The following is a 16,294-nucleotide window of genomic DNA, read 5'->3' as shown; positions in this document are numbered from 1 at the left end:
GCCAAGAGAAGATGACGCAGGGGACATATGATAGGGGATGGGACATGATAAACCTTTTTCTGTGCGAAGATCGGCAGGAGGGATGCCCACTCCCATCGCCGAAGTCATTCAACACCCCCCCCCCCCCAGCAATGGGAGAGATGCCCATTCCCTCCCGCAGCCAAGCAACACCCCAGATTACAACCCCACACACACACAATGGGAGTGATGCCCACTCTCTCCCACTGCTGCCGTTGTGCCTCTGACACCCCCCGCCCCCCCCTTACCTTGTTTATGAAGGCTGATTGGGATACCTATTCCCCCAGCCAGTAGGCTCACCTATTCAAAATGGCAGGCCTTCCCCTCCCCGGTTCATCTTGGGATGCACCTGAGAAGGGCCTAAGACTCTGATTGGCCCAGGTTGCTTAAGGCCCTTTCTATGGGAGGGTCCTTAGGTAAGCTAAGAAGAAAAAATTAAAAAAATTTAAATTGAATCAGGTTGGGCAGACTGGATAGACCATTCGGGCCTTTATCTGCCATCATCTACCACCTAACTCCCCATCTAACTATAGACCAATCGCCAGCATCCCCCTATTTACCAAAATAGCGGAAGGGATGGTAAAGGCGGAACTTTCCGTATACCTTGAAAAATTCAACATTCTATGTGACAACCAATCAGGCGTTCGCGCGGACCAAAGCACTGAAACCATCATAGCCTCCCTTCTCGACCACCTCCACACGCTCTTCAGTCAGGGCTCAAGTGCCCTGATCATACAACTCAACCTGAGCAGTGCCTTTGACCTGGTCGATCACACCATTCTCCTTGAATGCCTAGCTCACATTGGCATCTCAGACCAGGTCCTTAACTGGTTCCAGGGTTTCCTACAAAATAGATCATACAAGGTATTCAAGAATAACTCTTTCTCTTACTGCTGGGACAACACCTGTGGGGTCCCGCAGGGCTCCCCCCTATCCCCCATCCTATTCAACGTATACCTAGCCTCCCTAGGTAAACTCTTACACAACCTAAATCTCAAATTCTTTATTTATGCAGACGATATCACAATAGCCATCCCACTAACCAACTTTTCACAAGAACTACTCGATCACATTACAAACATTCTCAACCAGATAGAACTCTGGATGCTTTTATTCAGACTGAAATTAAACCCCGACAAATCAAAATTCTTCCTAGCCTCCCCCAAAGATAAAATCAAGGAAACCACAATTCAACTAAATGGAAAGATCTTCCCCCTTGATCCGACCATAAAAATTCTGGGAGTCACGCTGGACAAAAACCTATCCCTAGAAAACCATACCACATCATTGTTAGGAAAAGCTTCTCGGTGCTCTGGAAACTTCGCACCATAAAAAAATACTTCAATGACACTGCATTCCGCCTACTTGTACAATCCTCCATCCTCAGCATTCTCGACTACTGCAACATCATTTTCCTTAATGCCACAAAGAAAAATACCAGGAGACTAAAAATAATCCAAAATACCGCAGTGCGCCTCATTTTTGGCCTAAAGAAATGGGAACATGTCACCCCTTTCTACCACCAACTACACTGGCTGCCATTTGAATCTAGAGTTCTTTTTAAATTTGCATGCTTCTGCTACAAATCGGTTAACGGTTCTTCTCCTAGTTACATAAATACCCACTTTAACCTTTATTGCAACAACAGGACATCACGCAGAATTCAACTGTTCGCCTTCCCTTCGCCAAAACACTGTCTTCTCAAAAGATTCCTCGATAGAACTTTCGCCTTCCAAGCAGCCAAGTCGAACCCATGGCTAGCCCAGATGATACTCGAGGCCCCCACTTACCTTGCCTTCAGAAAACTACTAAAAACTTACCTATTCAGCAAACATGACCCTTAATTAATCCCTTCACCCCACATAACACCGGCCCCACCCCTCCCCCTTTCGCCCTCACCAGATCCTCCCTTGTCCCACTCTCTACTTCCCTTGTCTACTTCGATCAAAGCTGCAATTTCCGTTAAATTGCTGTACATTTTCCCTTCATTGCAGACTACTGTAAACTGCTGTAACTTCCTCGCTGACTGCTGTAAATTGTTGTAATTATCGTAAATCTGATTGTAATCTGTTGTAAATCTGCTTGTAACTTGTTGTAAATAAGCTTGTCAATGCAGATCATTTGTTAATTGATGTAAACCGCCTAGAACTCGCTGGGTATGGCGGTATATAAGAATAATAATAGAGGAAGAGAGTTCCAGGTCAAAGGGGCGGTTACTGAAAAAATAAGGGTGTGACGAGTGCCAATTATCTTCAGAGATGGGACATTGATCACTGTTTTCAAGCGGCCTCAGCACCAAATCATGCCTCATCTCTCCTAGGTTTCTGAAGCATTTTATCAAGGAATTTTATCTCCCTAACATTTACCCAGTCAATATTGGGGAGAGTTGAAATCACCCTTTATTACTGTTACCCAGTTTTGTTAGCCTCCCTAATGTCAGCATCTGACCATTCATTCTGCTCACGTTCTAACTACTGGAGTCTCTGTCAAAGCTCCCTCCAGCCCATCTAAACCATCCCAGCCATTGAAGCCCTCCCCAACTGAATGGCCATATAAGGGGCACAGACCGTGCAAATCTGCGCACTAATGGCCTTAATTCTTCAATATATACCCATTATTTTCTGATTAGAGATTCTCTGTGTTCATCCCACACTTGTTTGAACTATGTCACCGCTTTTCTCTCCACCACCTCCCTCGGGAGCACATTCCAGGCATCAACTACCATTTCCGTAAAGAAGCATTTCCTTACATTACTCTTGAGTTTACCACCCCTCAGCCTTAAATTATGCCTTCTGGTTTTACCATTTTCCTTTCTCTGGAATAGGTTTTGTTCTACGTTAATACCTTTCAAGTATTTTGACGTCTGAATCATATCTCCCCTGTCCCTCCTTTCCTCTAGGGCAGGGGTGTCAAACTCAATCACTTAAGGGGCCAACATCTAAAACATAGGCTAAGTTGCGGGCTGAATTTTTTATTAAGATACTTGGGGTCATAAGAACATAAGATTTGCCACTGCTGGGTCAGACCAGTGGTCCATCATGCCCAGCAGTCCGGTCATGCTACGGCCCTTAGGTCAAAGACCAGTGCCCTATTTAAGTCTAGGCTTACTTGCGTATGTTCTGTTCCAGTAGGAACTTATCCAACCTTGTCTTGAATCCCTGAAGGGTGCTTTCCCCTGTAACAGCCTCCGGGAGAGCATTCCAGACCTCCACCATTCTCTGGGTGAAGAAGAACTTCCTTACGTTTGTACTGAATCTTTTCCCTTCTAACTTTAGCGAGTGCCCTCTCATTCTCTTCACCTTTAAGAGAGTGAACAGTCTCTCTGTCTCTACTAAGTCAATTCCCTTCAATATCTTGAATGTTTCGATAATGTCCCCTCTCAGTCTTCTCCTTTCAAAGGAGAAGAGGCCCAGTTTCTCTAGCCTCTCATTGTACAGCAACTCCCCCAGTCCCTTAACCATTTTTGTCGCTCTTCTCTGGACCCTGTCAAGTAGTACTATGTCCTTCTTCATGTACAGCAAGCAGTGTTGGATGCAGTATTCCAGGTGGGGGCGTTCCATGGCCCGGTATAATGGCATGATAACCTTTTCAGATCTGTTCATGATCCCCTTCTTAATCATTCCTAGCATTCTGTTTGCCCTTTTCGCCGCCACCACACATTGCGCGGATGGTTTCATTGACTTGTCTAGAAGTACACCCAAGTCTCTTTCCTGGGGGCTCTCTCCAAGTACCGCATCAGACATCCTGTATTCGTGCATATGATTTTTATTGCTAACATGCATCACCTTGCACTTAACCACGTTGAACCTCATTTACCATTTCGCGGCCCGTTCCTCAAGCATATTTATGTCTCTTTGTAGGTCTTCGCAATCCTTCTGTGCCTCACTACTCTGAATAACTGATTTAGTGCATGCTAACAACCTCAGGATGCATCTGGAAGGCCTCTGAGCATGTACAGAAGATGTCTCGCCCATCCATGCATGCTCCAGACCCTCCAGACACGGCTGGAGCTTGTCAAGGAAAAAAAGAGGAGGTTTGTGGGGGTGGACATAGAGGCTGAACTGGGAGGGGCTGCGGCAGAATGGGGTGGAGCTGAAGGTGGAGCTGGGACAGAATGGGGCGGGGTCAATGTCAGAACAGGGTGGGGCCATATGTCTGGGGTTTTGCGGCCCAAAATATGGTAACCCTACTCCCACATGTGATGTTCTCTTCAACACACCTGTTACAGATAAGTAACTTTCTATGTTTCCATGCTGAACTAAAATCTTATGAATTTCTTAGCTCCTTATGATGGTGTGTTCTGTATGCTCTTGGGAGTGGGCTCTGAGCTACTCTCTTCTCTCTCGGCAGGGGCAGCATGAATTCTTCTTCACCTGTATGCATGCACTGACCCGGTTGTGTAGGAGGAGCCTTAATCTGTTCCAGGAGCTGATGGTAGAATTTATGCAGGCCTCGGACAATCTCAGGTATATAATAATAATAGTAATAATGGCAGGATTTGTAATCTGCTCATACCTTGCAGTTCAGAGTGGCTAACAATTTAAGAAGCAGGCAATATATATTTGTTTATTTTTAGCATTTATAGCCTAAGTGGTTTACATTCATGTACTCAAGCATTTTCCCTATTGGTCCTGGTGGGCTCTCACTCTTTCAAATGTACCTGTGGCAATGGGGAATAAGTGACTTGCCCAGTGTCACATGGATTTGAACCCACATCCTCAGGTTGCAGAGGCTGTAGATCTAATCACTACACCACAGCCTAAGTGGTTTACATTCAGGTACTCAAGCATTTTTCCCTTTCAGGCTCATTTTAAAACACTATAAATTAAGTTCCATCGAGACGATGATCACTTATGCTGACGATATCTTCATCCAGTTAAAATGTCCAAGTGAGCATTCTCAAAACAGACTTTTTAGATGTTTCTGGTTACATGTTCTCTCAGGGTTTCTGCAGCTGGCATTGTGCTTGTCGCTGCGTCTTGTTTCAAGAGTCTCTTGAACACTTTGCATTTAGGATTTCCAGTTCAATGCAGAGAGGGTGCCGGGGCGGTACTTGGAGAGACCTCCCAGGAAAGGGACTTGGGAGTTCTGATTGTCCATGAAATGTGCAGCAGCAACAAAAAGGGCGAACAGAATGCTAGGAATGATAAAGAAGGGTATCACGAACAAATTAGAGAAGGCTATCATGCCGTTGTACTGGGCCATGGTACGCCCTCACCTGGAGTACTGCATACAGCACTGGTCGCCGTACATGAAGAAGGACATGGTACTACTCGAAAGGGTCCAGAGAAGAGCGACTAAGATGGTTAAGGGGCTGGAGGAGTTGCTGTACAGCGAAAGATTTGAGAAACTGGGCCTCTTCTCCCTCGAACAGATGAGATTGAGAGGGGACATAATCGAAACATTAAAGGTACTGAAGGGAATAGACTTAGCAGATAAAGACAGGTTGTTCACCCTCTCCAAGGTAGAGAGAACGAGAGGGCACTCTCTAAAGTTGAAAGGGGATAGATTCCGTACAAACGTAAGGAAGTTCTTCTTCACCCAGAGAATGGTGTAAAACTGGAACGCTCTTCCGGAGGCTGTTATAGGGGAAAACACCCTCCAGGGATTCAAGACAAAGTAGATAAAGACAGGTTGTTCACCCTTTCCAAGGTAGGGAGAACGAGAGGGCACTCTCTAAAGTTGAAAGGGGATAGATTCCGTACAAACGTAAGGAAGTTCTTCTTCACCCAGAGAATGGTGTAAAACTGGAACGCTCTTCCGGAGGCTGTTATAGGGGAAAACACCCTCCAGGGATTCAAGACAAAGTAGATAAAGACAGGTTGTTCACCCTTTCCAAGGTAGGGAGAACGAGAGGGCACTCTCTAAAGTTGAAAGGGGATAGATTCCGTACAAACGTAAGGAAGTTCTTCTTCACCCAGAGAATGGTGTAAAACTGGAACGCTCTTCCGGAGGCTGTTATAGGGGAAAACACCCTCCAGGGATTCAAGACAAAGTTAGACAAGTTCATGCTGAACCAGGACGTACGCTGGTAGGGCTAGTCTCTATTAGGGCACTGGTCTTTGACCAAAGGGCCGCTGCATGAAGAACGTCTGACCAGACTGCGCTTATATTTTCTCGAGGAGCGCAGAGAAAGGGGGAACATGATAGAAACATTTAAATACATCACGGGTCACATTGAAGTGGAAGAAGAAATATTTTTTCTTATGGGTCCCACGGCAACAAGAGGGCATCCGCTAAAACTTAAGGGGGGAAGACTTCATGGTGACACCAGGAAATACTTCTTCACCGAACGGGTGATTGATCGATGGAATAAACTTCTTCGCCAAGTAGTCGAGGCTAGTAGCGTGCTCGACTTCAAAAGTCGATAGGACAAACAGGTGGGGGTGCTACAGAGTTATGCATAAAAGAGGGGTACTCCAGAGAGGGAGGGTTCTTGAGTGGGCATACTTGTTGGGCCTCCAGCCCTCTTCTGCCGTCATCTATATAATAAAACTGTAGGCGGCGCATGCGCATTCTTATCGGCGTGCTTCCATGATCCGTATGTCCGTGGCCGCCAAGAGTGCAGCATGCCCCGCGCTTACTACAGCCCCACGCGCAGCTGAGTTCGGCACAGCGATTTCCCCAAATAGGGGAAGTCGAAAAACTCACTCCCGGCTCTCCTCGGCACAGCGGTTTCACCAGATAGGGGAAGCCGAACAGCTCACTCCCGCCTCATGGTCCTGCCGCCGCTCCTGTTGACAGCGGGCTGCACGACAACGACTCACCCCCCCATCCTCCCGCAACAGCCGCTATCGCTCATGTTCAAAGCGGCCTGCTGAGGTTTGCGGCTGGCTGTAGCGAACCTCTCAGGCCGCTCTCCACATGGTAGCATGTTCCCTCTGACGCGATCGTGTCAGAGGGAACATGCTACTGAGGTGGACAGCGACCTGCGAGGTTCGCTACAGCCGGCCGCGAACCTCAGCAGGCCACTTTAAATAGGAGTGGCAGCGGTGGCAGAAACCATAGATGCACAGGCACAACTAAGCGCCAGCTCCTTCCGAACTCGCCCGAACTCACACACACACCTAATTGTCAGCTCATTTGAAGAGCCCGAACTCACAGCCACACCTAAACATGCAGACCGGGATCGTGGGAGGATGCGCCCTGGCAAATGGTGCACAGGGACTTGAGAGGGAGGGAAATTGTCTGGGGAGAAATACAGGCAGACAGCTTTGTGATGTTCCCAGAACAAATGTGGCAGCTCAACCTAACCTGAATGGAAGTAAAGAGATATGTACGTTCTTCTTTGCTTCCACAGTTGTCAAAACAAATTTCAGACACTCACAGAAGGACAGGAACACTGGACAAGGAGAGAGAGACACACAGACACTCACAGAAGGACTGGGGGCTAAAGAGACAGATTGAAAAAAAAAATACAGTGGACAAGGAGAGAGAGAGACAAAGACACTCAGAATTTCTGGACAGGGATCTAAAGAGACATTGAAAAAAACCCCACAAGAAACACTGGACAAGGAGAGAGAGACACACAGACACTCACAGAAGGACAGGGGGCTAAAGAGACAGATTGAAAAAAAAAAATACAGTGGACAAGGAGAGAGAGAGACAAAGACACTCAGAATTTCTGGACAGGGATCTAAAGAGACATTGAAAAAAACCCCACAAGAAACACTGGACAAGGAGAGAGAGACACACAGACACTCACAGAAGGACAGGGGGCTAAAGAGACAGATTGAAAAAAAAAATACAGTGGACAAGGAGAGAGAGAGACAAAGACACTCAGAATTTCTGGACAGGGATCTAAAGAGACATTGAAAAAAAACCCACAGGAAACACTGGACAAGGAGAGAGAGACACACAGACACTCACAGAAGGACAGGGGGCTAAAGAGACAGATTGAAAAAAAAAAAATACAGTGGACAAGGAGAGAGAGAGACAAAGACACTCAGAATTTCTGGACAGGGATCTAAAGAGACATTGAAAAAAAACCCCACAAGAAACACTGGACAAGGAGAGAGAGACACACAGACACTCACAGAAGGACAGGGGGCTAAAGAGACAGATTGAAAAAAAAAAATACAGTGGACAAGGAGAGAGAGAGACAAAGACACTCAGAATTTCTGGACAGGGATCTAAAGAGACATTGAAAAAAAAACCCACAGGAAACACTGGACAAGGAGAGAGAGACACACAGACACTCACAGAAGGACAGGGGGCTAAAGAGACAGATTGAAAAAAAAATAAACACCACAGAGGACAAGGACAGAGAGACACACAGACACTCACAGAAGGACAGGAACACTGGACAAGGAGAGAGAGACACACAGACACTCACAGAAGGACAGGGGGCTAAAGAGACAGATTGAAAAAAAAAATACAGTGGACAAGGAGAGAGAGAGACAAAGACACTCAGAATTTCTGGACAGGGATCTAAAGAGACATTGAAAAAAACCCCACAAGAAACACTGGACAAGGAGAGAGAGACACACAGACACTCACAGAAGGACAGGGGGCTAAAGAGACAGATTGAAAAAAAAAATACAGTGGACAAGGAGAGAGAGAGACAAAGACACTCAGAATTTCTGGACAGGGATCTAAAGAGACATTGAAAAAAAAACCCACAGGAAACACTGGACAAGGAGAGAGAGACACACAGACACTCACAGAAGGACAGGGGGCTAAAGAGACAGATTGAAAAAAAAAATAAACACCACAGAGGACAAGGACAGAGAGACACACAGACACTCACAGAAGGACAGGAACACTGGACAAGGAGAGAGAGACACACAGACACTCACAGAAGGACAGGGGGCTAAAGAGACAGATTGAAAAAAAAAATACAGTGGACAAGGAGAGAGAGAGACAAAGACACTCAGAATTTCTGGACAGGGATCTAAAGAGACATTGAAAAAAACCCCACAAGAAACACTGGACAAGGAGAGAGAGACACACAGACACTCACAGAAGGACAGGGGGCTAAAGAGACAGATTGAAAAAAAAAAATACAGTGGACAAGGAGAGAGAGAGACAAAGACACTCAGAATTTCTGGACAGGGATCTAAAGAGACATTGAAAAAAACCCCACAAGAAACACTGGACAAGGAGAGAGAGACACACAGACACTCACAGAAGGACAGGGGGCTAAAGAGACAGATTGAAAAAAAAAATACAGTGGACAAGGAGAGAGAGAGACAAAGACACTCAGAATTTCTGGACAGGGATCTAAAGAGACATTGAAAAAAAACCCACAGGAAACACTGGACAAGGAGAGAGAGACACACAGACACTCACAGAAGGACAGGGGGCTAAAGAGACAGATTGAAAAAAAAAAATACAGTGGACAAGGAGAGAGAGAGACAAAGACACTCAGAATTTCTGGACAGGGATCTAAAGAGACATTGAAAAAAACCCCACAAGAAACACTGGACAAGGAGAGAGAGACACACAGACACTCACAGAAGGACAGGGGGCTAAAGAGACAGATTGAAAAAAAAAAATACAGTGGACAAGGAGAGAGAGAGACAAAGACACTCAGAATTTCTGGACAGGGATCTAAAGAGACATTGAAAAAAAACCCACAGGAAACACTGGACAAGGAGAGAGAGACACACAGACACTCACAGAAGGACAGGGGGCTAAAGAGACAGATTGAAAAAAAAATAAACACCACAGAGGACAAGGACAGAGAGACACACAGACACTCACAGAAGGACAGGAACACTGGACAAGGAGAGAGAGACACACAGACACTCACAGAAGGACAGGGGGCTAAAGAGACAGATTGAAAAAAAAAAATACAGTGGACAAGGAGAGAGAGAGACAAAGACACTCAGAATTTCTGGACAGGGATCTAAAGAGACATTGAAAAAAAACCCACAGGAAACACTGGACAAGGAGAGAGAGACACACAGACACTCACAGAAGGACTGGGGGCTAAAGAGACAGATTGAAAAAAAAAATACAGTGGACAAGGAGAGAGAGAGACAAAGACACTCAGAATTTCTGGACAGGGATCTAAAGAGACATTGAAAAAAAACCCACAGGAAACACTGGACAAGGAGAGAGAGACACACAGACACTCACAGAAGGACAGGGGGCTAAAGAGACAGATTGAAAAAAAAATAAACACCACAGAGGACAAGGACAGAGAGACACACAGACACTCACAGAAGGACAGGAACACTGGACAAGGAGAGAGAGACACACAGACACTCACAGAAGGACAGGGGGCTAAAGAGACAGATTGAAAAAAAAAAATACAGTGGACAAGGAGAGAGAGAGACAAAGACACTCAGAATTTCTGGACAGGGATCTAAAGAGACATTGAAAAAAACCCCACAAGAAACACTGGACAAGGAGAGAGAGACACACAGACACTCACAGAAGGACAGGGGGCTAAAGAGACAGATTGAAAAAAAAATAAACACCACAGAGGACAAGGACAGAGAGACACACAGACACTCACAGAAGGACAGGAACACTGGACAAGGAGAGAGAGACACACAGACACTCACAGAAGGACTGGGGGCTAAAGAGACAGATTGAAAAAAAAAATACAGTGGACAAGGAGAGAGAGAGACAAAGACACTCAGAATTTCTGGACAGGGATCTAAAGAGACATTGAAAAAAAACCCACAGGAAACACTGGACAAGGAGAGAGAGACACACAGACACTCACAGAAGGACAGGGGGCTAAAGAGACAGATTGAAAAAAAAATAAACACCACAGAGGACAAGGACAGAGAGACACACAGACACTCACAGAAGGACAGGAACACTGGACAAGGAGAGAGAGACACACAGACACTCACAGAAGGACAGGGGGCTAAAGAGACAGATTGAAAAAAAAAAATACAGTGGACAAGGAGAGAGAGAGACAAAGACACTCAGAATTTCTGGACAGGGATCTAAAGAGACATTGAAAAAAAACCCACAGGAAACACTGGACAAGGAGAGAGAGACACACAGACACTCACAGAAGGACTGGGGGCTAAAGAGACAGATTGAAAAAAAAAATACAGTGGACAAGGAGAGAGAGAGACAAAGACACTCAGAATTTCTGGACAGGGATCTAAAGAGACATTGAAAAAAAACCCACAGGAAACACTGGACAAGGAGAGAGAGACACACAGACACTCACAGAAGGACAGGGGGCTAAAGAGACAGATTGAAAAAAAAATAAACACCACAGAGGACAAGGACAGAGAGACACACAGACACTCACAGAAGGACAGGAACACTGGACAAGGAGAGAGAGACACACAGACACTCACAGAAGGACTGGGGGCTAAAGAGACAGATTGAAAAAAAAAATACAGTGGACAAGGAGAGAGAGAGACAAAGACACTCAGAATTTCTGGACAGGGATCTAAAGAGACATTGAAAAAAAACCCACAGGAAACACTGGACAAGGAGAGAGAGACACACAGACACTCACAGAAGGACAGGGGGCTAAAGAGACAGATTGAAAAAAAAAATACAGTGGACAAGGAGAGAGAGAGACAAAGACACTCAGAATTTCTGGACAGGGATCTAAAGAGACATTGAAAAAAACCCCACAAGAAACACTGGACAAGGAGAGAGAGACACACAGACACTCACAGAAGGACAGGGGGCTAAAGAGACAGATTGAAAAAAAAATAAACACCACAGAGGACAAGGACAGAGAGACACACAGACACTCACAGAAGGACAGGAACACTGGACAAGGAGAGAGAGACACACAGACACTCACAGAAGGACTGGGGGCTAAAGAGACAGATTGAAAAAAAAAATACAGTGGACAAGGAGAGAGAGAGACAAAGACACTCAGAATTTCTGGACAGGGATCTAAAGAGACATTGAAAAAAAACCCACAGGAAACACTGGACAAGGAGAGAGAGACACACAGACACTCACAGAAGGACAGGGGGCTAAAGAGACAGATTGAAAAAAAAAATACAGTGGACAAGGAGAGAGAGAGACAAAGACACTCAGAATTTCTGGACAGGGATCTAAAGAGACATTGAAAAAAACCCCACAAGAAACACTGGACAAGGAGAGAGAGACACACAGACACTCACAGAAGGACAGGGGGCTAAAGAGACAGATTGAAAAAAAAATAAACACCACAGAGGACAAGGACAGAGAGACACACAGACACTCACAGAAGGACAGGGGGCTAAAGAGACAGATTGAAAAAAAAATAAACACCACAGAGGACAAGGACAGAGAGACACACAGACACTCACAGAAGGACAGGGGGCTAAAGAGACAGATTGAAAAAAAAATACAGTGGACAAGGAGAGAGAGAGACAAAGACACTCAGAATTTCTGGACAGGGATCTAAAGAGACATTGAAAAAAGACCCACAGGAAACACTGGACAAGGAGAGAGAGACACACAGACACTCAGACTTATACAGATTTGCAGAAAAAATGGACAAAAAAACAATTTATTAAGCACAAAGTATGCAACAAATAGGAAAAATATAAAAACTTTAAATAAATCAACCATACGATGGATATTAAAGCTCTCACATTAAGTTTTCAGTAATTTTCACATATATTCTAGCACCCGTTAATCTAACGGGCTTAAACACTAGTACTCTATGTTTCTATGACTACTGGACATGATGGACCACTGGTTTGACTCAGCAGCGGCATTTCTTATGTTCTTAGAAGAAGGAGCTTCTGTCCCTATGGGGTTTGATACATCATTTTCTCCCCTGGAAGTTCAATATCCACCATCATCGACAAAGGATTGTCTCATCTGAGACAGAAGATTCTGAGGTTGAGACTCTGAGCAATGGAGTCAGACCTGTTGAATTGAGTGCCAATTTATATGGATGAAAGCTGAAAGCAGCTGTTGAATGTCTCTAGTAGTAACTCTGGATATAATATGGAAGGCGATTCAAGGTTTGAATGAAATGGCATCTAAGTAGAGTTGATTTATTTTCACAAGCTTTGAAATCCTGTAAATAAGAGCAGGAGAAAGTTTCAGAACAGTTTATATGAGATATAAATAAACTTTCAAAAATCTACATAAGAACATAAAAATTGCCGCTGGTGGGTCAGACCAGTGGACCTTCATGCCCTGCAGTCCGCTCACATGGCGGCCCTCTGGTCAAACACCAGCATCCTAACCGAGACTAGCCCTACCAGCGCCCGTTCTTGTTCAGCAGGAATATGTCTAACTTTGTCTTGAATCCCTGGAGGGTGTTTTCCCCTATAACAGACTCCGGAAGAGCATTCCAGTTTTCTACCATTCTCTGGGTGAAGAAGAACTTCCTTACGTTTGTGCAAAATCTATCCCCTCTCGTTCTCTCTACCTTGGAGAGGGTGAACAACCTGTCTTTATCTACTAAGTCTATCCCCTTCAGTACCTTGAATGTTTTGATCATGTCCCCTCTCAATCTCCTCTGTTCGAGGGAGAAGAGGCCCAGTTCCTCTAATCTTTCACTGTACGGCAGAGGAATTGTGATAATGGACTGTAGAAAGAACATTGTTAGGGCAATTGTATTATCCTCCGCTTAGATTTTAGGCGGAATAGAAATGTTTAAATAAATAAGCTTGAGTGTTCTGGATTTTCTTAGATCTGAGTGAATAACTCTTCTGGATTTCTTTGAAAAATATCTTGTGGATGTTTGGAAATTTTCCTCCTCCACTGTTCCTCCATTAAATAAGATGTGTTATTTGCCTGTTTCCTTAAGAAGATCTGGGATTCCATCAGGAACGGGAATTCAAACTCAATTGAAAGGAAATATATGACAGGATTTGTTGACATTATTGCTGTCTCTGATAGAGCCACGTTCCTTGGTCATTTGTTTTTGAAATTGATCTTAACTTGGTAGTCAAACAGTTCTTCTGGAATTCACAAATGCTGTTCTGCAGATAAAAGATTTGGATTTATTCAAATGTAACAAAAACTACGCTTTGAGAGAGGCTACTATGGCCCTTGGGGCCTCTTTTCTTCTACTGTATCCATATAAATGTGATATAAAATATATGGGGCTGAAATATGGGAGGTTTCTTTGAACCACAACATCTAAAAACCTTCCTGGAAATGAAGAAGATCTGTGGAGTTAATGTATCATCGAAAGTTTGATATTGTTTGTATAACATCGAAATTCAGTCTTTGGTCTTTTCTTTGAAAATGTATTCCTTAAGTTCTCCTTTATTAATAGCCCCTCCTGTTGTGGTCCAAGAAGGTATAATATTATTTCTGTTTTTTTTATTTTTTAGGATAATTACCCCCCCACACACACACTTTTACAAAACCGTAGTGCGGTTTTTAGCGCTGGATGTGGTATTAGCAACTGCAATGCTTTAAAAAAATCTACATAAGAACATAAAAATTGCATCGGAGCTGTTGCCGCCATGGCTGGTGGTAAAAACCGTACCATGGTTTTCTAAAAGGGGGTGGGGGGGGTAAATGTTTACTGAATTTATTCTCTCCATGTTTCTTAACCAAGTAAAAATTTGTTTATACTCGTAAGTAAATAAAAATAGTAATAATTATGGACACAAATAACTCCTAAATAATCCCATGTAAACAGTTAAATAAAATGAACAACTATTATAAAGTAAGAACATAAGAAATCAGATAAGAATGTTCGTATTAAACTGAACTTAAAAAGAGACAAATACTTGTGTGTGTGTGTGTGTCTATCTTGTGACAGGGACGCCTAGCAGATCACTTGGTAACCTTGCCACAAAGAGGAAGAGTTGGTTGTGACCTGCCCACTAAAGTACCATGGCTCCCAGGCCCACGGCTGCGCAATCCTCAGGACAAGAAAAACAGCCAAACCACTTGTCTTGATTCAGTCAATCGGAGCCTTAGGCCCCACCCCGTGCGTCACACGATGCACTGGGGCGTGGCCTAAGGCCTCAGACTCGTCACAGGAAGCATTGGAGTAGGAGAAAAGCCTCCACAGACTCCAACTAATCCAGAACACCGCGGCCAAACTTATCTTCTCAAAAAGTAAATTTGACCATGTCACACCGCTCCTATCCAAACTCCACTGGCTTCCCGTTATTTCCAGGGTCTACTTTAAATGTGCCTGCCTAACCTTCAAGATCCTCCATGGTATCCTTCCTCCTTTTATCCCTCTATCCTGGAATTCCTCAAATCCAACCTCCACTAGATCCACTCAAAAATTAAAACTATCCTACCCCTCCTTAAAAGGCATCTCCCTTGTTGGTAAACTTGGCTCTTCCCTCCCTTTCAGAATCACTCAGCTCTGGAACAGTCTCCCTTCCCCTCTCCGCAATTTGAGCCCCCTTCTACCATTCCGTAAGCATCTGAAGGCCTGGCTCTTCTCCAGAACGTAACCCCGTCCTGCTCCTGGCACTCTCACACCAACCTCTCTTCTCTCATACTTATATAATTCCACTGGAGTTCCGTTCCTTCCCTAACCATGTAAACCGTGTCGAGCTCCATCTGCGGAGATGATGCGGTATATAAACCCAAGATTTAGATTAGATTAGATTAGGAGGGATTGAGTACCCCTCCTGCTCCGTTAAAGGTACAGGGAGGGGGGGTGGGAAGGGGACCGGGAGTGGGGAGGGGGCATCTGGGGGGGATGACATCAGGTAGTTGGCATACCTTAGCTTTTGGGTGGGACTGATGACAGGAGGGCATAGGAACCCTCCTGCCATAAATTTTTTCAACGCAGCAGCAGGGCAAATTGGGGGGGGGAATTCAGGGAGGGAGGGAGGTGGTTAGAGGCACTTGTTGAGAGGGGGGTTAGTAGTTCTAGATATGGCAGGAGGGAGTGGGAACCCTCCTGCCATAATTTTTCTAAACACGGCTGCAGGGCAAATTTTTGGGGTCTCTTGTTGGGATGGGGGGGGGTTAATTTTTTTTTAATTGGGCAGCTATTTTGCATGTTTAAAACACGCAAAATATCTGCCCAATTAAAAAAAAATTTAAAAAAGCCGGCAGAAGCCCTGACATTAGTGACAGGAGGCTGTTTCTCCTGTCACTACTGTCAGGGCTTTAGCGATCCGTGCAGTCGGTTGGGGGAGTGCCTCCGATCGCCCCTATTTGCATGCAGATGGTTGGCAAATCGGTCGGCCTGCCTCCAATCGCACATGGATCAGAGGGTTAGTGAATCTAGGCCTAAATGCTCCTGCACAGAATTCACATCCACTAAGCATCCAGCCAGACTGGATTGTTTAGCAAGAAGATAGGCTAAGCCAGAGACTAATCCCATCTACCATGCCTGCAAGTATCACACCCTCCTTATCAATTAAACTAACCATTGTTTCAAACAGTTTACAAATTCTAAACAGAA

The 16,294-nt window shown here is 44.8% G+C and overlaps 1 protein-coding gene across 4 annotated transcripts in view; it reads left to right on the top strand.

Moving 5' to 3' along the window:
• The window catches only part of WDR97 (WD repeat domain 97), a 197,391-nt gene that overhangs the window by 154,902 nt on the left and 26,195 nt on the right, over positions 1-16,294 (top strand). For all 4 annotated transcript variants that reach the window (XM_033934237.1, XM_033934239.1, XM_033934238.1 and 1 more), the window contains exon 20: positions 4,369-4,484. In XM_033934237.1, the coding sequence (XP_033790128.1) occupies positions 4,369-4,484 (116 nt within the window). The remainder of the gene's footprint in view (positions 1-4,368; positions 4,485-16,294) is intronic.

This window comes from Geotrypetes seraphini, chromosome 2 (genome assembly GCF_902459505.1).
Source record: "Geotrypetes seraphini chromosome 2, aGeoSer1.1, whole genome shotgun sequence".
NCBI classification, from domain to species: Eukaryota; Metazoa; Chordata; class Amphibia; order Gymnophiona; family Dermophiidae; genus Geotrypetes; species Geotrypetes seraphini.
Note: the sequence above shows the minus strand (reverse complement) of the source record. Positions and strands in the feature narration are given on the sequence as shown.